General features: G+C 42.3%; 3 protein-coding genes across 7 annotated transcripts in view; 1 reads left to right on the top strand and 2 right to left on the bottom strand.

Annotated features, from left to right (window-relative positions):
- Positions 1-3020, bottom strand: LOC142208496 (uncharacterized). Its single transcript, XM_075277045.1, has 3 exons — positions 2153-3020; positions 1425-1587; positions 1-1345 (listed from the first exon to the last, which is right to left on the bottom strand). Exons 1-3 carry the CDS (start codon positions 2340-2342, stop codon positions 988-990), a joined length of 711 nt encoding a protein of 236 aa, XP_075133146.1. The 5' UTR covers positions 2343-3020; the 3' UTR covers positions 1-987.
- Positions 3021-3082: 62 nt separating this feature from the next.
- On the top strand, positions 3083-14248 carry ADRM1 (ADRM1 26S proteasome ubiquitin receptor). Of its 4 annotated transcripts, none has more exons than XM_075277038.1 (10): positions 3083-3210; positions 8726-8936; positions 9214-9330; positions 9767-9890; positions 10145-10231; positions 10373-10457; positions 10547-10779; positions 12130-12290; positions 13668-13770; positions 14038-14248. In XM_075277038.1, the coding sequence occupies exons 2-10, from the start codon at positions 8727-8729 to the stop codon at positions 14136-14138; spliced, it is 1221 nt and encodes a 406-aa protein (XP_075133139.1). In that variant the 5' UTR covers positions 3083-3210; position 8726; the 3' UTR covers positions 14139-14248. The 4 variants fall into 4 exon arrangements, with proteins under 4 accessions (XP_075133139.1, XP_075133137.1, XP_075133136.1 ...); XM_075277036.1 differs by lacking the exon at positions 3083-3210 and adding an exon at positions 8389-8459 and having other exon boundaries at positions 10400-10457; XM_075277035.1 differs by lacking the exon at positions 3083-3210 and adding an exon at positions 8391-8459 and having other exon boundaries at positions 12133-12290.
- A 246-nt stretch (positions 14249-14494) lies between these two features.
- LAMA5 (laminin subunit alpha 5) overlaps positions 14495-22090 on the bottom strand; it is a 107160-nt gene continuing 99564 nt past the window's right edge. For both annotated transcript variants that reach the window (XM_075276989.1, XM_075276990.1), the window contains 5 exons: positions 21869-22025; positions 17891-18021; positions 17717-17810; positions 17506-17625; positions 14495-16210 (listed from right to left, as the gene is read on the bottom strand). In XM_075276989.1, the coding sequence (XP_075133090.1) occupies positions 16068-16210; positions 17506-17625; positions 17717-17810; positions 17891-18021; positions 21869-22025 (645 nt within the window). In that variant the 3' untranslated portion in view covers positions 14495-16067. The remainder of the gene's footprint in view (positions 16211-17505; positions 17626-17716; positions 17811-17890; positions 18022-21868; positions 22026-22090) is intronic.

Genomic DNA, 22090 nt, shown 5'->3' with positions numbered 1-22090 from the left:
AATGGCGGGGTCTCTTGAAAATGTAAAGGCAGCATAAGGTAGAATAACCTTTTTAAAGGCTATTCAGGCATGTGTTTAGTTAAAAATGTGTTTTCCCAATGAGAGACTCCCTTTAAATCTTTTTTGGGACGTTAACACAAATGAGCCGCAGATCCATTCACCTGGCATTACCAAATGTATGAAGCTGTTCCTCTTCCAGGGGGCTACAGACCCCTTTAATAAGCGGTTCAATAGGGCGTGCAGGAAGTCATAGCAAAGCAATCTGATACTGTTTACTAATCTTAAGGAAAACACTTTAATATTAGTTATTCTAACAGTAGTTCTTTAGTAACAGATGATAAACCATATATATTCAGAATGGAGTGTTCAGGGTAGATTTGGTGGAGAATGTGGCCGTCAATTCTGGAAAAAAGAAAAAGGCAGCTACAAATGAACAGAAAATGAATATCTCTGTAATAAATAATATGCGGTTATTTTTTGTGGAAACTTCAGAAAACTAGTGCATAGGCTCACTAAGTCTATCAGACTGATCGATACAGAAACTGCACACCGAGGTTGAGCCACCACTTAGCAATAAATTATATGGTCTGTGGGAGACATCTCTGGATTTGTACCATCTTTTCCAAGTCCAGCCATTAAATTGTACTACTACCAATTCTGTTCCTGACTGCCATGAAGAGGAAGACCTGTGGTGGAGAGTAGATAGGTAAGTATTCAGACAGGGTAGCCATGCAGGACCAACACTGTGCAGGGTTTCTTCATAAGTGACCACTTCCAATTGTATATCTAAAGGTAAACTCTCTGCATGTCCTAGTATACACCCTATAGACAAGTAAGAGATACAGCTACGTAGCCTGCTAATATGTCAGCCCGTCGGTACATCCATGCGTTATTTGGTGCCAAGACATGCCCAACATTCATCATCAATCTGTTGTAAAGTGAGGCACCTGCTGTAAAATTTGTTGACTATGAGCATGGGGATTCAGTCTACTCCAGCAGTAGCTGTGAACCTGTGGGCTGCATGTATGTCTTCACAAGCTGCAAAATGTCAATTTGTAAGTCAATCTTCTTCTCCTCAGGAACTTTCTTCAAATAGGGTAGCAGAGACTGGACGAACAAGTAATCTTCATCCTTCTCATTGTCTTTTTTCTTCTTTAAAGAGTCAACCATTCCAATAATTTGGCTTTCAAAATCCCCTAAACCACTTCCCCCTGATTTATTCCTTTTGGTACGTGGGGGTTCGGGGATCTGTGCTACACGTTCTGGCAATGGACTCTGTGGGGGTTCTGAGTCACTACCCTCAGATTTAGGACTTTCCTGTGTGTCTGAAGCTTTTCCTGATGTTCTAAAAATTTAGAAAAATTATTCAGTTACTTCACAAAGTTTTGGAAATTGGAACTTGAAAAGAGGTTGAGGATACTCACGATCTCCGCATCAAAGTGGGTTCCAGGAAGGTCAGCTGGTCGTAGAACATGTATCGCTTCCGTTTTGAGGGCGATGATCCACTCCTTGCTTCCTTCTTCTGCAAGTGAAGCTCCCTTCGGAAACAGTCCTTTAAGGACCTCCACCGGGTTTGGATCTCCTTAGCTGTGATAATAAGATAAGAATAAGAAACAGATTTATTATAGATTTTCAGACAGAGACAAGCAAAAGATCTCCTGAATCCAAAGATCGATTGGCTATATCACTGTTTTAAAGAATACCTCTGTATCCAAGAAGTAAGGAACTGGTAGTAAGCTTTTAGGGACACCCTCTCCCCATTTCTCAGGACTTTATTAAAAGCACTGTTATAAAGAGGGTCGGCTAGTTTAAAGATCGGGCTGAATTCTCATTCAGTAGAAAGCACAAAATGTAGAAACTACAGAACCCAACAAATATACTGGAAATTTTACAAGAAACTGACATTGAGGTATTTGTCATTATTAACAATATTGTGATAACTGTCCATCGGAATGGAAGGGGTCATCCATCACTGATATGGTAGAGCTGCCATTCTGGTACACTACCCACCTCTAGGATCAACTCTGTAGGCTGGCATGGCCAAGAAATAACCCATTTTGTATTACTTGAAATTTCCCTAGCCATTGCTATGTACAAAGGTGGATCTAAGTAGTGGTTGTCTAGCCCTATTCAGATTCTTGCGAGCCTTTACCCTTGCAGCTTTTCTCCAGTTGGCTACTCTCCTCCCATCCTGGTACAAGAATGGCACAAATCTCATCCCAGCATCGCTGCTTTTTGCTGCGGTCACAGTAGTTATCCTCTTGCTGGTCGTACACGGCTGGACGTTTCTTAACCTCACTGATGAGGAGGTCTGTGTCCACGATGAGCCGAGACGACTTCATTTCTACAATTGGCAACTGTATTGCTAAAGTCAGATGCCTGTGGCTGGAGTGTGACACTACTATGGGGTCAGTGATGCGGTTATCAGAAGTTAGTGCCCAGGCTAGGACACTGGAGTCGGATGGTTATATTCTATTATGGTTATTATTTGGCTAGTGATGCTAATATGGGATGTTACGGTCTGGCTGCTGAAGCTATTATGGGATGTTATGGCCTGGCTGCTGACATTATTATTGGATGTTGTGATCTGACCATGGACACTTAGTTTATGTTCTTTATCTGGTCTGTGATGCTGTTATTGGATGTTGTAGTGTTGGCTATGGCACTAGTGTTGGATGCTGGCACATGGGGGCCCCACTACTGTCACCCTATTATTATAGGCTAGAGGGTGCTACTGTCACTGGGGGCTGTGTCTGCCCCCCTATTCCAGCTTTCTGTGAATGGTCACTACAAGATGACACAACAGGCCATGACCCACACCCAAAGATGTGGTCATAGATAAAGATTACAATCATCCATCAATCTTCCTGCCTCCGCACGTATATAATCGCTATTTAGAGACCACTCCCCGCTCCGTGTAACATCCCCACGTGTAGCCTTCTGTCCATCGCTCTGTCCAGCACCGGCTCTGTTCGTCCTGCTTTCAGTGACACAGCAAACACTCAGCTCATTCTTGCCCTACGCTAAAATGGCCGCTGCTAACTGGCATCTGAATCGACCAATCAGGAGGTGGCGTGTAGATACTGCACGCATCGAGAGAGTTCACTGACCAATAAGGGTGCAAGAGGAGGCGGTGTGTGTGACGTCAGAGGCCTGGCAGACGGAGCGGCCTGTGGTAGTGTTTGTGGAGAGGATTGAGCGGAGAGTCAGGTAATGGGGAGCTGGGAAGTGGGCTTCTCTACCCGGCCTGCTAGGAGACCTGGGCTGAGCTGTGTCGGTTCTCTTGCGGCCCATGTATTTTGTTCCCTTCCTGTGTGGGCGTGTTACATATATATGTGTCTGTGGTAGTATAATGCTACAACAGCCTATAAAGTAATCCCCATACTTCTACCCATGAACCGGGGCGTAGCTTTATGGGATGCAGGGGCGGCATTGCGGGCACTAGACTGTGGCGCTCCATAAAATGTACTGCTGGTATACATGGAATAAGATAGGCAGGGCCTCAGACAGATTGTTTTCTTTATACTTTGGGCCTTGGGGCTTCAAGTCCTGCATCTGCCTGTCTGTAGGATTTGTTCTTGCTGATGCTGTGACAATGCTGATTTGGGGACATAAATGAATGTAAGTGCTGGATGTGCCTGACTGGTGTGGGCTTCACTTATGGAGTATCCACTGTGTACATGAGCTGGCACTCATACTCTTGTTATACTCCAGAGCTGTATTCACTGTTCTACATTTATATTAGGGATCCTGTACTGATCAGATCGTACGCCCTGTATTCACTAGTCTACTGGAGTTATTGTGTACCTACATGACATTAGGGATCCTGTACTGATCAGATCGTACGCCCTGTATTCACTAGTCTACTGGAGTTATTGTGTACCTACATGACATTAGGGATCCTGTACTGATCGGGTGGTACGCCCTGTATTCACTAGTCTACTGGAGTTATTGTGTACCTACATGACATTAGGGATCCTGTACTGATCAGATCGTACGCCCTGTATTCACTAGTCTACTGGAGTTATTGTGTACCTACATGACATTAGGGATCCTGTACTGATCGGGTGGTACGCCCTGTATTCACTAGTCTACTGGAGTTATTGTGTACCTACATGACATTAGGGATCCTGTACTGATCAGATCGTACGCCCTGTATTCACTAGTCTACTGGAGTTATTGTGTACCTACATGACATTAGGGATCCTGTACTGATCAGGTGGTACGCCCTGTATTCACTAGTCTACTGGAGTTATTGTGTACCTACATGACATTAGGGATCCTGTACTGATCGGATGGTACGCCCTGTATTCACTAGTCTACTGGAGTTATTGTGTACCTACATGACATTAGGGATCCTGTACTGATCTGATGGTACGCCCTGTATTCACTAGTCTACTGGAGTTATTGTGTACCTACATGACATTAGGGATCCTGTACTGATCGGATGGTACGCCCTGTATTCACTAGTCTACTGGAGTTATTGTGTACCTACATGACATTAGGGATCCTGTACTGATCTGATGGTACGCCCTGTATTCACTAGTCTACTGGAGTTATTGTGTACCTACATGACATTAGGGATCCTGTACTGATCGGATGGTACGCCCTGTATTCACTAGTCTACTGGAGTTATTGTGTACCTACATGACATTAGGGATCCTGTACTGATCAGATCGTACGCCCTGTATTCACTAGTCTACTGGAGTTATTGTGTACCTACATGACATTAGGGATCCTGTACTGATCAGATGGTACGCCCTGTATTCACTAGTCTACTGGAGTTATTGTGTACCTACATTTATATTAGGGATCCTGTACTGATCAGATCGTACGCCCTGTATTCACTAGTCTACTGGAGTTATTGTGTACCTACATGACATTAGGGATCCTGTACTGATCAGGTGGTACGCCCTGTATTCACTAGTCTACTGGAGTTATTGTGTACCTACATGACATTAGGGATCCTGTACTGATCTGATGGTACGCCCTGTATTCACTAGTCTACTGGAGTTATTGTGTACCTACATGACATTAGGGATCCTGTACTGATCAGGTGGTACGCCCTGTATTCACTAGTCTACTGGAGTTATTGTGTACCTACATGACATTAGGGATCCTGTACTGATCAGGTGGTACGCCCTGTATTCACTAGTCTACTGGAGTTATTGTGTACCTACATGACATTAGGGATCCTGTACTGATCAGGTGGTACGCCCTGTATTCACTAGTCTACTGGAGTTATTGTGTACCTACATGACATTAGGGATCCTGTACTGATCAGGTGGTACGCCCTGTATTCACTAGTCTCCTGGAGTTATTGTGTACCTACATGACATTAGGGATCCTGTACTGATCGGATGGTACGCCCTGTATTCACTAGTCTACTGGAGTTATTGTGTACCTACATGACATTAGGGATCCTGTACTGATCAGGTGGTACGCCCTGTATTCACTAGTCTCCTGGAGTTATTGTGTACCTACATGACATTAGGGATCCTGTACTGATCGGATGGTACGCCCTGTATTCACTAGTCTACTGGAGTTATTGTGTACCTACATTTATATTAGGGATCCTGTACTGATCGGATGGTACACCCTGTATTCACTAGTCTACTGGAGTTATTGTGTACCTACATTTATATTAGGGATCCTGTACTGATCGGATGGTACACCCTGTATTCACTAGTCTACTGGAGTTATTGTGTACCTACATGACATTAGGGATCCTGTATTGATCAGATGGTACGCCCTGTATTCACTAGTCTACTGGAGTTATTGTGTACCTACATGACATTAGGGATCCTGTACTGATCAGGTGGTACGCCCTGTATTCACTAGTCTCCTGGAGTTATTGTGTACCTACATGACATTAGGGATCCTGTACTGATCTGATGGTACGCCCTGTATTCACTAGTCTACTGGAGTTATTGTGTACCTACATGACATTAGGGATCCTGTACTGATCCAGTGGTACGCCCTGTATTCACTAGTCTACTGGAGTTATTGTGTACCTACATGACATTAGGGATCCTGTACTGATCAGGTGGTACGCCCTGTATTCACTAGTCTCCTGGAGTTATTGTGTACCTACATGACATTAGGGATCCTGTACTGATCAGGTGGTACGCCCTGTATTCACTAGTCTCCTGGAGTTATTGTGTACCTACATGACATTAGGGATCCTGTACTGATCAGGTGGTACGCCCTGTATTCACTAGTCTACTGGAGTTATTGTGTACCTACATGACATTAGGGATCCTGTACTGATCAGGTGGTACGCCCTGTATTCACTAGTCTACTGGAGTTATTGTGTACCTACATGACATTAGGGATCCTGTACTGACCTGATGGTACGCCCTGTATTCACTAGTCTACTGGAGTTATTGTGTACCTACATGACATTAGGGATCCTGTACTGATCAGGTGGTACGCCCTGTATTCACTAGTCTACTGGAGTTATTGTGTACCTACATGACATTAGGGATCCTGTACTGACCTGATGGTACGCCCTGTATTCACTAGTCTACTGGAGTTATTGTGTACCTACATGACATTAGGGATCCTGTACTGATCAGGTGGTACGCCCTGTATTCACTAGTCTACTGGAGTTAATGTCTCCTACATTTTTCAGCAAAAGTTGAAATCTCTGCATTGGATTGTTGGTCAAATTTTTCTTTGTCTTTATAAGCCTATCCATTTTTCTGCTGCTAATGACCCCATTATGGCTGCAGCACATTACACATTTCTATCTGAGGAAGGGGGTGTATGCAATACAGATTAGCCTGCCCCCCAACCCCTGGCATGGCAAAAAATTTCAGCCCAAACTTGAAATGCCACATTCCACCCAAGATGCACCATGTTTATGCCAGAGTCTATGCATGACCATAGTAGTAAAGTCGGGTTACCTGTGTAGCTTCATGCAGTGTACTTGTTTTTGTGATGAAATCACCACCTTGTTAGTCCTGGGTCGAGTCTAATCACTTGGACTGGTTTTCAGCTCTCGCCATGAAACAGTACTGTGAAATTACCAAGTGTCACTGCCGTGCTTAGCCATGCGCATCTGCTTGACAGTAATGACAGGCTATAAGTTTGCAGAGTTCACTAAGACACTGTGAATGTGTGGTTATTTACCTATTAAACCATTAATAATTCTATTTAATATAAAATACATCTGATCATATTACCAGAACTATAATCCATCCAGAGGACTTGTCACTTTGTGTAACAGGTTAGATCTATGCTCTCAGTAGTATCCAGAGGCAGAGAAATAATGAACTAGATCAAAAGGATCTCCAGAATGAACTAGATTTCCCATCGCTATACCCAACAGCTTGTTTGTTCACATTGTTCTCTATACCATTAAAGAGGACCCTTCACCTCGCTAGAAAGCCGACTGTGCGCTGACTGAAGGACGTTTCTGACAGTCAGGAATGCCCTTCCTCACAGTAGTGTCTGTTGTGCTGTACTGTGGGAGGGGGCGTTCCTTACCGCCCAGTGATGATGCAGAGCAGTGAGGAACGTAACCCCGCCGCCCCCCAAGTACTCGCTCTCACAGTACAGCGCAATAGACGCTACTGTGAGGAATGGCGTTCCTGACTGATTGTCAGAAACGCCCTTCTGACGGTGAAGAGCTACGGTACCAGCCCCAATAGCTCTTCACTGGGGGCACAGAACGGGAAAGCTGATAGTGGGCTGAATTCACTGTCTGCTTTCTAGCGGTGTATTACACCGCATGTGCCCCAGGAGATGAAAGGTCCTCTTAAAGGGTATGTTCACGCGTAGGAATTTAATGCTGAGTTTGACACGGAGTCCTCCTCAAATTGAAATCTGCCTCCTGTTCATTTCAAAGGGAGGTTGTAGCTGTTTGTTTGGAGTTTTTTTCCTCCCCCCCCCCCCCTTCCCCTCCAGCTAGCATAAAAAAATGTGTTCTGCTCATACTTCAGGCTGTTTCCACATGAGAACAACCATTGAAATGAATGGGAGGTGGGAAATATACATATTCAGTTAGCACAGAATTTGGAATTTGTGCCTGCCCTACAAAGGCTCATTCTCAAAATTCTATTTCAAAATTGGCTTTAAATTCAGTGTTAAAATCCTTGACCTTTTTTTTTTTTTTTTTTTTGGGCAAGCAGAAAAAAAAATCTGCTTGTCAAATTCCTGTGTGTAAACATGCCCTAAAAGTCTTTTTTTACTGCACAGTACTGGAGCACCTTGCAGTTTGTTCCCCCAGAGCAGAGACTCTCTTCGTGTACCTAGATGGACCTCAGGTGACAGCTGAGCAGTATTTGGATTAGGGACCTTTTAGTACCTCTTTGGCTTGTTAGTAGGTATCTCGCCAGAAGCAGGTACTCAAAAAGTACCTGGTAATTTTTTGCAGTGGAAAACCAACAAAAGAGGTCCAACAAGCTGAGGCGGTCTGGTACCATGCGGAAAAGGGGAAACAGTTCTAACACCCTGTAAGTGGTTTAGAAACGATTGTGATGGTGACGGTGGTGATGGTGAATTTCGTAGCTCAACAGAGTTGGCTTCACATTTCAAAACAAACCACTCCAGTATCATGTCCTCTTGGCATCTGCACCCCATGCTTTCCTCCTGTTCCATATAGTTACTAGTGTTACAATTTGTTTTTCACTTACTATTCTTAGGCACAGTTATGCACCTATTGACTGTTTGCATTTAACATTTTGTGACCTTTTTTTTTTTCCTCTCCTTCTATTTTCAGGATGTCTTCAGGAGCTTTGTTCCCAAGTCTGGTACCTGGCTCCCGGGGATCCTCCAGCAAATACTTGGTTGAGTTCCGAGCTGGTAAGATGACCCTGAAGGGAAGTACAGTGACTCCAGACAAAAGGAAAGGACTTGTTTACATCCAGCAAACTGACGATTCACTGATCCACTTCTGCTGGAAAGACAGGACATCTGGAAATGTGGAGGATGTAAGTCTTGGCTATGGAGTGGGAGTTGTGGTGTGTGTGTGTTTTGGTATTGTTGTTAAAGGTGTTTTCACCTACCAGGTATAGGAGCTTTTATCCTGCAGCAATTAAGTCAGACTCTAAGGAGAGGTTACTGGAGGTGCCATGCTGTGCCCAGCTGGTGCCCATTTAACAGGCTGCATTGTGTTTCACTGGCCAATATCTCCTTTCTGCTCCTCTAAACAAGCTGTGATATTGACACTTATAAAGTGCATGGCTCATTTCTCCATTCTTGTTACAGGATCTGATTATATTCCCAGATGACTGTGAGTTTAAGCGGGTGGCGCAGTGCACTACTGGCCGCGTCTATGTGCTGAAGTTTAAGGCCGGCTCCAAGCGACTGTTCTTCTGGATGCAGGTCTTCTATTTTTTTTAATTTTTTTTCCCTCTTCATATGCTCGTATCCTACCGCAGAAAAGTACAAAGTAATTCTAATTCTAGATACACCAGTAGTAATATGCAGTGGTAATAACTTGGATATGAATATATTGAATTAAAGTACAAAGTGTGGATCTAATTGTGCAGAGAAAATCTATGAATATGTAATGACAATGATAATAGAGAATTTCACAGCCTGGCATGTGAGTAATAAAGTCTATGAATGAAATAAAATATCGGACTATGAGGCATTCGTCTATCAACGGGATCCTGCTAGTAATATATAAAGCCCTATTACAGCCTACAACATTGGCTTCAGATATTTCTGACCTCCCAGGTTGCGCTGATCACTTCTGCAGCTATACACAATGAATAATATTATAATAGAGCTTTTCACTTGCTTATTTATTACGTAGGAACCCAAGACTGATAAAGATGAAGAATATTGCCGCAAAGTCAATGAGTATCTTAACAACCCTCCTATGCCTGGAGCATTAGGTGGCAGTGGCAGTGGGGGCCACGAGCTGTCAGCACTGGGAGGTGAGTGCGTCTTCTGTAGTCTAGTGCATGCACGTGTCTGTTTTGTCTTTTAATATATTAGTATTATTGTAAAAAAATACACTCTTTACAAGGTGTACTTCCTCTCTGCCAATCTTCCAGAGCATCAGGACATTGCCAATATGTCGGGCAATCATAGAGTAGGAAACATCCAAAAACTCTTGTGTGCAGATGACTACACCTTAAGCTATGACTGCATCTATTTAAAAAGATTCTCTTTTTGTTTTTTTATTTAGGAGAAGGAGGGCTACAAAGTCTACTAGGAAACATGAGTCATAACCAACTGATGCAGCTTATTGGACCCACTGGGCTGGGCGGACTTGGTAAGGTTCCATCACATGATAAAGCTATCATGGAATACTAAAGAAAATATTAGCCACTCGTATTCCCCTTCAGCAGCATGAGGAGGTGGCTATTCTGATTTCAGTGGGTAAGCCAATGAATTGATATGTGGCATCTTTCAGGTGGCCTTGGTGCTTTGACTGGTCCAGGATTGGCTAGCTTGTTAGGCAGTGGAGGAGGACCTACAACTAGCAGCTCATCATCTAGGTAATACAAAAGTGCAAGACTTGGTGTGTAGAGAGAGAATAATCTGGATAATTGAACTATTCGTTGGTAATAATGTCTAATTTTTACAGCTCCCGCAGCCAGTCAGTGGCTGTTACCCCATCCTCCACCTCGTCTTCCACACGAACCACCACCACCACCCCAGCTGCTCCGGCGTCTGTACCTGCTGCCACTCCCAGCCCTGCAGTGAGCTCTGGCAATGGTGCCAGTGCCGCCACAAGCCCCACACAACCTATTCAGCTAAGTGACCTGCAGAATATTCTGGCGACTATGAATGTGCCTGCCAATGCAGAAGGTGGACAAGGTAACTTGGCAATTCTACAAGCAATGACAGTTTTTCCAGTGGACCTAGAGCTCCATACATAATGCTGTGTATTAGCTTTGTGATACAGACCTGGACCTAAGCGTGAAGAATGAATTTACTACATGAAGCAAATTACTCATTTAAAGAGGACCTTCCCCATCTCATAGATGTGCAGTATTCTATTCCACTAGAAAGCCAACAGTGCACTGAATTTAGCAGAAAATGGCTCCCAATTCTGGAGATACTAGTGCTGTTAGGTACTACACTGATATTTGAGCAGCTCTGCCCCCGACAGTATTCTTCCATAGCCTTGTACTGTTTGGTTGGGGTGTGGGAGGGTGCAATGATGCTAGGCTATAAGGCCCTCCTTTCTGACAGTGGGGAGTTATCAGTGCCAAAACTAACAGCACCAATATGTCCAGCACCAAACACAAAATATATAATACTGCATATCTATGAGCTCCCCTTTAAACAAAGTTGAAGCAACTTAGACGCTATGTCTGCTATTATACTCTGTTGTCTCAGTGTTACTCACCACTCCGGAGTGTCTCCTTGTTGTCTTTGGGTTTTCTTACTGACATCATGGTCACATGGGTCATGCTATATTATGACGCTTGTGACTGTTTCACAATGACACTGCTGAGGTCCAATCACAGGTTTTGGTTATTTTTATTTTTTATTAATTGCCGAGCCCTAGTGTATTGGGTGCAGTCATTCAGTCTGGTGTGTATGTTTCTGAATATACATGGTTATTGACTATCTACAATTGGTTGCACCTACCTCTGTGATCAGTTGTATCATTGAAGTTGCCGCTGCTTACTAATCGGCCTCATTGAGTGACCTCCATATTCTCTTTAGAGAATATAAAATGGATATGTAGGTTAGGTTATTACAATGGAGGTGACATTTGTTTTCAAATGCAGAAAGTAGACTGAGGCCAACATCGCCATCGTTAGACTAAACCCACATGGCGGACTAATCATTATTAGCTCGTTTTGCTGGCCAGTTTTCCGAGTAAATTTATCCTCGAATTCATGAACAATAGTACAGATGGCCCATAGTTGACAATGTCTATAGAGCCTGGCAACCATTTCCCGCTAATCAGTTCATTCACTGTTTCACCATGCATTGGCAGGTATAGCTTTGCCAAGTGTCCTGCAAGCTGGTGAGGCTGGCATGCTAGGTAATTATTAGTATGAGGAAGTAACACTTTTCTATTCTTGAACTATAATACCATGCTCCAGCTATCCATAATCTGCACAGTGATTATTGCCCACCCCTGGATTTTATGTAAAGCATTTCATGATGGCAACATATCAATGTAGAAAGTTGCAGTTTCTTTTCTCTCAGCAGTGGATCTGGCTAGTGTCCTTACACCTGAAATCATGGCTCCCATTCTGGCTAATGCTGAAGTTCAGGAGCGATTGATGCCGTACCTACCATCAGGAGAGTCCTTGCCACAGACTGCAGAGGAAATTCAGAATACACTCACCTCTCCACAGTTTCAGCAGGTAGGTGCCTTCAGTTAGAAAACACATGAATAGAACTTGAGTCTAATAATCATATATATTCCCCTCCCCCCCCCTTTTTTTTTCCTCTCTATTCTCTCCCTGCTTCTTACTTGTCCCCCCCCCCCCCCCGCCATATATATGTGTATATATGATTTCATTAATAAAATGTTCCTTTTCTCCATGTTAGGCTGCTCTCCTTATGTCTTATCTTAAAGCAGTTAAAAGACCCTTCTGTTGCAGAGCGTAACAGCTTTGGTTCTTATCCAGTAGCCTTTTCCTCTCCTCATTTCTTTATATTCACCTGGTACTATTCATATATGTAAAGTACGCGTTTACATTTATAGCTACCAGACTCTGGTTGAACTCAAATGGTTTCACGGAGAAATGGTTGTTCAGCACTGAAAAAAAAATGTACATTGTGATCCCCATATGGGACTCACAATCTGTATTAAAAAAAACAAAAAACATATTTGTTCATATTACTCCTACAATACCAATCAAAGGATTCGGTTTGGTTTATTTGATCTGTAGTTGTCTGAATGTTCCAGCTTTAATACAGACTCTAAAATGAGAATCTGATTATGGCCTGTTCGGTTTTATGAACACAGGCTAAAGGAAAGATGAAGACTGTACCCTGCACATGTCGTAAACTTCTCTCATTGCTCCATAGTTTATTCATATCAGTGGGTAATTAAATTCAGACCAATTGCTAGAATGAAGGTAATGATGCGCCATACACTAATGTATTCTAGTTGACTATTAGAGCGTCTCCTAAGTGGAGGTAAGAGAGAAGCTACTGGGATACCCTCCAGCCCTCCACCTAAGATCACTTTTGACAATTGAATGTTTCATATACATTTTTAGAATGAAGTCATAATCTTACATTGTGCAAAATTAGTTTTCCTTCAATTCCCCATGCACATGACCATACTTTCGGGCCATGTGCTAGTTTACGGATCCATTAATTTCCATGACCTCGTACACAAATCTGTAGCTTTTAACAGATCCTTGTGATAGCTGTAGAACAGAGATGCAAAGTATGGAGCGGATCTTAATCCTGTCCATTTTCAAGGACATAATCCTGTATCTTTGTAGAAGTGTCTCCCTTTTCATATTTGGAGAAAAGTTGACTACTGACTAGAGATGAGCGAACACTATTCGAAACAGCCGTTTCGAATAGCACGCTCCCATAGAAATGAATGGACGTAGCTGGCACGCGGGGGTTAAGCGGCCGGCCGCCGGCAAAGTCTTTGTGCCGACCGCTTCCATTCATTTCTATGGGAGCATGTTATTCGAAACGGCTGTTTCAAATAGTGTTTGCTCATCTCTACTACTGACATGTATCTAAGAACACTTTTTTTGGTTTGTTTCTTTCAGGCCCTGAGTATGTTCAGTGCAGCTCTGGCTTCCTGCCAGTTGGGACCGCTGATGAGTCAGTTTGGGTTGCCAGCAGAGGCGGTGGATGCAGCCAACAAAGGAGGTAGATGTGTTCTGATGCTTTACCTGAGGCAGTTCCATTTTTGTCTTAGCATTATTATGGTCATGTTTGGTTGGGTTACTTGTAGCCTAAATGTTCATAACCTACTGTACACAGTAAATTGGTAAAATAAACCCTGTGCAGCGGTTTATAGTTGGAACAGCAGAAAGGTTCTGTAGATCCTAGTCAAGACTGACTAGTGTCATGTTTGCTCATTATGTTCTCTCCTAGTCTAGATCATCTCAAGTGCTTTTTCTCTCCCTTAACCAGACATTGAAGCTTTTGCCAAGGCGATGCAGAACACATCCTCTCAAAAAGAGAGGGAGTCAAAGGAGAAGAAAGAGGAGGAGGAAGACATGAGCTTAGATTAATTCCTGGATGTTGTTTTTCCGCTGCAGATTGGTCTTGAGTGCTTAGGGCTGGCTTTTTAACCCCACGTGTCTGTCATTTCAGTGTTTAATAAACGTTCCTCTCAGCTGCACTTTCTGCTGACAACTTTTGTTTTGCTCTTCTGTGGGTGAAGAACAGAGGGGGGCGCTATTTAGCTTCCCCCTACCTGAGAAAATTATACTACATTAAAATCTGTACAATTTGTTCCAAAAAATCCGACAATGCTTTGTGCTTTTGTGCTGATTAAAGTGATTTCCCCTCCCCTTAGTATTGTTAACCTTTTGCAATCCTTCTGGTCATTGCCCGGATGAAGAATTACCACGAAAGGGAGTGAAAAAAGTGGTTTTATTTTAGAGTACCCAATTTGTACCATGAATTGACATGTCTCTATTAAGAAGCTACTGTGAATACAAGTAGATTTAGGCATTTTGCTGTTTCCTATAGGCATTACAATCCTAATGTTACGGGTTATGGGTACAGTTAAAGGGCATCCCTCATCTTTTTCTTTTTTTTTTTCCCCCAGCAGAGGCAGCCATTTTTGAAGGTGAATCACAAATGTCAGTTGTATTTTGCTAAATTTTAAATGGCTACATCTTCTAGGAATCCACAATTCTAACATCATTGCCCAAATTTTGTGTATTAAATAATTCCACACGTGCATATATACAGACTTTTAATGTGTAAGTGCAGAGGTGAAATCAGTGAAATAGACTTAAATATATATTTATAGTTCTCTTTAAAAAATATTCACGCTGCTCTACCACAGAAAGGGACGATATAATAAATATGTATTGGACCATTTCTACCCAGTGGTTATTTTCTTCCTATCATGTTCTCAGCATAGGGTCTTGATGGAAACTCCTTAACGTAACGTGTATATTTTAGACCCAAGCGCTTCCTAATTTCCCGTTCTGTGTCACAGCTACTCAGTAAGCATAAGTTTTTGTAATGAGACAGATTACACTTGAAATGCAAGTGGATCAGTATAAATCAACCATTGTAATCATCCTAAATGGAAGGACACAATGGCAGTTAAACGGGGTGCCCTTGCTTTGCTCCTGAACTCATCCAGCAGGCCAAAGGTGAAATTGCTCCACACCGGTATCTCTGAACAAGCGCTTGTTCTGTAGCCAAGCACCGGCTGCCGCCATTATTCTTAAATTGTTGCATAAAGCCAGTGGTTTTCCCTTAATTACATAGCAACTTGCGTTTTCACATTGCCGTCTTTTTATGCATTAACAGCTCGCCAGCAAAATTACTGTGGAATTAAGAAGCTTTTAAGTAGCAGAAACTGACTCATTTTTGCCAATTCAAGTAAAACCAAATGAACAGGTCGTATTATTGGTTTAGACCTTGCGTGAAATCGGGTTCTGTGCTGCAGTGAACATGTAATTGAAGTGGATTGGAGCTGGAATATGAACCTAGCACAAACTTTTTCGTAAAAATAGCAAAAAAAAAAAACCCTGATGAAACCAACTGTAGGCACAGTGCTCCAGTGTTTTCTATTAGCATATCAATAGGAATGAGGAGTGAGGCCTTGTAGATATAGGTTGGAATATACCAAGGCTGAACTCTTACAATCTCAATATGTAAGTTAGAGCACTAACGCTTTTCTCCTCTAGCACGCTATGTAACAGAAGTTTAATGTGACTTGTGTATTCCCACAAATCTTCAAGGTTTGGGGTGCAGGTTGCATTGCAAAGTAAATGTATATGGGTTGTGTGTGGGGCAAGGAACAGTTGGCAGAAATCTAATGGTTATGGAAATAACCATGTAAGAAGCACCCATGTTTCTGGGTTAGATGTTAGTCTCCTCTTAAATGACCTAACACCTCCCCACTACTGGCACAGTTTAGTGGTCTCTGCCTATAAATAAGAGCAGTCCCATGTCGGCGTCCATCTGCTTTTACATTAAAGGGCTGGACAAATATTGATTCCAGCTGATCCTGTGAAAACTCCTGACTTGGAGACATCAATTGCTTTCCTGTTGATGATAAGGTTCCTTATGCACCCCTGATAAGGAGAAAAGGGGTGGTCTGCGATGGGAGTGTGAGCTGCAATTAAGAAAAAAAGAGTTAATAAAGTGACAGCAAAAAGAACCCTGCCAAAGATCCGCAACAGGAACGGGTAATACTGGATTCTGTATAAACTAAGCAATTTATACATATTCAGACCTTCATATGGGTGAAGATGAGGGATCTGGATATTTTCAGCAAAGTATTGTTCTACATTTTAAAATTCCCCATATATTTTTTTCAAAAAAATGCAGGATTCCACCGAAAGGAGGCAAAAATAGTAAAGTATATTACAGCATTTATAAACGACACAAATGCTGCATAAAATCAAGTTGTTTGAAGTTTTGGTACACTTAAAGGGATCTTCCGAGAACAATTTTCTAAAAACTGTGCTGCAAGAAGCCCATACCTATTCCATGCTACTTCTGCCTCTGAACATCAAACCAGCCATGCCGTCTGGTTTGTTTAGATATATTTCCCTTCCGGTTGCGGATGTTTCCAACCAATGCACTGTACTGGTTCCAAAGCCAGCAACGTTACTGCTCACCTCCCCTCTCTAGCTCCATCCATCTCCACTAGCTACTCCCACCCTGATTCAGTTCCTAGGAATGACCAGCTCCTCTCTAAAGATTACCTCTAACCCATCCCCACACAGAACAAATTAGTGGGGGGATTTTTGGCAACACCAATCCCAGCTGTCCCTGGGTTTGCCCAAAATCCTGGACAACCCCTAAGTACAGTATATGCTACATTTAATGGCGCAGCTAAAAAAAAATTGTTCTGCAAAGTGCAAGTCATCATATGGATAAGTTAACTTAAAAATACTATGGCCTTTGGAAGGAGGGGGTAAAATAACAAAAATTAGCTGTAGTTTGCACCAGAAGAAGGATTCAATCTCCTGTGGCATGATGGGAAAGACTGCGCTGAGCTTGAGCCAGAAGAGAAATTCAGTAGGCAGTGACTGCATCATATCTCTCGCTGTAACATGGGCAGTGCTAGGTGGCACCTACTACCCACAGGACTGCCCAAGGTAGCACTTGAAGGCTCAGTAGCATATTTCTTAAAAAGTAGAATTTCTTGTGAAAGCCAAGGTGTGAATAAGTTAGATACTGTTCTGTACATGACCATGTTATAATCAGATCTATTTCCCTGCTCACTAAACACTCATTTCCTCATTAGACTGTTATGTGTTGTCGGAAGCTTGTAAGCCCCCACAAGTTTTGATCTCCCCATTATAAACATACATAATCCAGAAGCGTATTCATACACTCCCAGGTAGTAGCATGTACTTGCTGCAAGCTGCACTAGTAATGCATAAACCTCCAAGTACTAACCTGGTACTCCACCTATATAGAGGGTTCCCCAATTCCTGATGTCAACGAATGGACTGACTCCTACTAAGTGGTTTCCTTCAGTGTCTACATCCAGTTGGATTACATTACTTCCTTTAGTGACTGATGGAGCAAAAAAGAGATTAACGCGAATAAAGAGTCTTACAAGACAATAAGAAGTTATTTGTAGCAAGTAACAGATTTCGATACTGACCAGCCATTGTGTGCCACTGTCCATCACATAGAGGCTGCCGCAGATGAACAGCCGTAGAGTGTTTACCCTTAGCGTCCGTCAGAACTAGGGTCACCTGAGAAGGGTCAAAGAAAGTGAGAAGGGAAATCCATACAATAAGAGAGCGGCAAGAGAAGAACACAGTGCAATCTATACCTTTCTATCAGCCAAGGACAGAGTGATTGCGTATCCCTCCTCTGTGTATATATGGAACAGAAGTCCAGACGGGTGCATGGGCCGCACCTCTAACTTCAGCTCCAGGTCCTGACCCACATCAATTAAATTCCCTGAGAGAAACAAGAGAGAGAGAAGTTTTATGAAAGTCTGTACACAGTATATACACTGCATTGGGAACAGGGCCCCTGTGTATGATGTGCAACTGGGCCCTTCCATATATAAAAGACAAGCACATACACAATCTAGAGAAATATATACATTATACATTTTCACATCTACATTAGAAGGTATGTTAGCAGCTTTAATTGCAGAAAAAATATTGCAACAGCACAATGACACAAACCCAAGTGACCCAAGGTTAGGAATGGGAGCTATTGGATTCTGTTGTTCAATATTTTCATAACTCTACTTTTGTAACCAAGAAAGTCATAAGAATATATGAACACAGATGTGAACACAGCCTTTCACATACACAGTATAGTTATACAGATCATACTTTAACTGGGCATTTACACATGATGCATACATACACAAACATATAATATATGCACACACATTACACATGAATTTACACATTGTGTACTCAAATTGCACACATATACAAATTTTAAATGCATGTACTCAGTATTAAAGATTAAGCAAATGCACTTTTACATACATTATACACATACATATTATAAAGCATATACAAATCTCTCTAAAATATGCACTATACATACATATACACTTTAAGCAAGCATGTACACAAAAGCACATATATTTAGATTATGCATGTATACAGGTACTGTACAGACATACATATTACATACAGTGGGGCAAAAAAGTATTTAGTCAGTCACCAATAGTGCAAGTTCCACCACTTAAAAAGATGAGAGGTGTCTGTAATTTAGATCATAGGTAGACCTCAACTATGAGGGACAAAATGAAAAAACAAATCCAGAAAATCACATTGTCTGATTTTGTAAGAATTTATTTGCAAATTATGGTGGAAAATAAGTATTTGGTCACCTACAAGCAATCAAGATTTCTGGCTCTCACAGACCTGTAACTTCTTCTTTAAGAGTCTCCTCTTTCCTCCACTCATTACCTGTAGTAATGGCACCTGTTTAAACTTGTTATCAGTATAAAAAGACACCTGTGCATACCCTCAAACAGACTCCAAACTCCACTATGGTGAAGACCAAAGAGCTGTCAAAGGACACCAGAAACAAAATTGTAGCCCTGCACCAGGCTGGGAAGACTGAATCTGCAATAGGCAACCAGCTTGGATTGAAGAAATCAACTGTGGGAGCAATAATTAGAAAATGGAAGACATACAAGACCACTGATAATCTCCCTCGATCTGGGGCTCCACGCAAAATCTCACCCCGTGGGGTCAAAGTGATCACAAGAACGGTGAGCAAAAATCCCAGAACCACGCGGGGGGACCTAGTGAATGAACTGCAGAGAGCTGGGACCAATGTAACAAAGCCTACCATCAGTAACACACTACGCCGCCAGGGACTCAGATCCTGCAGTGCCAGACGTGTCCCACTGCTTAAGCCAGTACATGTCCGGGCCCGTCTGAAGTTTGCTAGAGAGCATTTGGATGATCCAGAAGAGTATTGGGAGAATGTCCTATGGTCTGATGAAACCAAACTGGAACTGTTTGGTAGAAACACAACTTTTCGTGTTTGGAGGAAAAAGAATACTGAGTTGCATCCATCAAACACCATACCTACTGTAAAGCATGGGGGTGGAAACATCACGCTTTGGGGCTGTTTCTCTGCAAAGGGGCCAGGACGACTGATCCGGGTACATGAAAGAATGAATGGGGCCATGTATCGTGAGATTTTGAGTGCAAACCTCCTTCCATCAGCAAGGGCATTGAAAATGAAACGTGGCTGGGTCTTTCAACATGACAATGATCCAAAGCACACCGCCAGGGCAACGAAGGAGTGGCTTTGTAAGAAGCATTTCAAGGTCCTGGAGTGGCCTAGCCAGTCTGCAGATCTCAACCCTATAGAAAACCTTTGGAGGGAGTTGAAAGTCCGTGTTGCCAAGCGACAGCCCCAAAACATCACTGCTCTAGAGGAGATCTGCATGGAGGAATGGGCCAACATACCAACAACAGTGTGTGCCAACCTTGTGAAGACTTACAGAAAACGTTTGACCTCTGTCATTGCCAACAAAGGATATATAACCTAGTATTGAGATGAAATTTTGTTACTGACCAAATACTTATTTTCCACCATAATTTGCAAAAAAATTCTTACAAAATCAGACAATGTGATTTTCTGGATTTGTTTTCTCATTTTGTCTCTCATAGTTGAGGTCTACCTATGATGTAAATTACAGATGCCTCTCATCTTTTTAAGTGGTGGAACTTGCACTATTGGTGACTGACTAAATACTTTTTTGCCCCACTGTATATAGACATGCAAATATATTAGACAGGCATGTACATATTAAGTCATGTGTACATTATGCAAATACACATTACACATATACTGTAGACATTGCATATACACACAGAAATATAAACATTAAGCACATATATGCACAAATTACACATGAATGTAACTTTAAGTACATACTGTGTATAAAATATTTAACTTATATACAGTACATACATAAACAAACTTTGTGTCCTATATGACTAGATCCCAGACCCAAACAACAGGAGCCATTTCTACTCATCCTTGACAAACACAGCAATAGGGTGCATTCACACTACGGATACGTTGACTGATTCTGAACGTTAAAACACGTTCAGAATCAGCGCGTATCGGCATACGAGCACTCCTCATTGAAATGAATGGGCTGCTTTTTTCTCTACAAGCGCTCCCATTGAAGTGAATGGGAGTGTTTATAAGCGCCCGCGTGTACGGCTCAGAATGAGCCAAGCACTTACGCCGTGTGAAGGGGCCCATAGAGAAAAAAAAAGCAGCCCATTCATTTCAATGGGGAGCGCTCGTATGCCGGCTCTCATTGAAATGAATGGAATCTGCTTTATACGCGCTGATTCTGAACGTGCATTAACGTTCAGAATCAGTCAGCATATCCGTAGTGTGAATGCACCCATAGAAGGAAAAGGGCGGCACACACATGACAGAAACTCCATCTTGTTGAACTGAGCTCTCCTTGTAGGGTCTGCCTACAACCTTCCCCTCACTCCTGTCTCTCATTGCCTAGTAGCTGCTGTGTACTGTATACTGCAGGCTAAACTCTACAGGATGCTATACTCAGTGTATAGAGACGAAAACTGCAGATCATTTACTCCCTGACTGGGCACCCCTTTACCATGGGCCCCTGCGCAGCCTCCCTCAATTCGGAAAGTCTTCACTTTGGTCACATTTCATTATGTTGCAGCCTTGTACAAAATTATTTTTTTTTAAATCCTGTCATTTTGTACTTCGTGCCCCTTACTGACACTGTTAGTGAATATTAGAAATCCTTGCTAAGTTATTGAAAAGTAAAAATTACTTAGTTTGGTGGGGTGGCAAACTCTAGGAAAAGTCCTGGTTCTTATAGACTTTTTGTATCTTTTTCCAGGTCTGTATCTCCATAAAACCTTCTTCCTCATATCTTGGTTTTTGGACTGTTCTGCATTATGACACCTTATGTGGACAAGGGGGTTTCTTTACAAGTCATGCCCAATCACCTGAGTTTATCATAGCTGGACTCCGCTCAATGGGTAGAAACCGCTCTAAGATGATAAAACAGAGGCCCCCCGGAGGTAAATTTCAAGTCTCATAGCAAAAGGTCTGAAATAGTTTTGTTTTCCCTTTTCAATAAATTTGCAAAAATTTCTAATATTCAGTTTTCACTTTCTTATTATTGGGTATTAAATTCACATTGATGGGGAAAACTTGATTTTTAGAAATCTTAATACACAAAATGTGAAACAATTGAAAGGGTGTGTTTGGTGTTGCAGCTCAGCTGCACTCAACTTTCTAAATCAAGATTACTGCGTACCAAATGTCAGGAATCCCCCATCTGAGAAGAAGAGGCCATGTTCTGTGAAACCCTCAAAACATGGGCTGACTCCTGTAGCTTTTGTTGGGTTGTCCATGGTTTTTCCATCCATCTCTAGGTTCCTCAGACATCCATGGAAGCCAGTTAGTGTGGAGTCCTGAAAAACATAAGATATGTTTCTGAAACTCTGTCTTGGATTTTAGAACATGATGTAACTACATC

The sequence above is a fragment of the Leptodactylus fuscus genome, chromosome 6 (genome assembly GCF_031893055.1).
Source record: "Leptodactylus fuscus isolate aLepFus1 chromosome 6, aLepFus1.hap2, whole genome shotgun sequence".
Lineage (NCBI taxonomy): Eukaryota > Metazoa > Chordata > Amphibia > Anura > Leptodactylidae > Leptodactylus > Leptodactylus fuscus.
The sequence above is the reverse complement of the archived record's forward strand: the minus strand, read 5'-3'. Positions and strand labels throughout refer to the sequence as shown.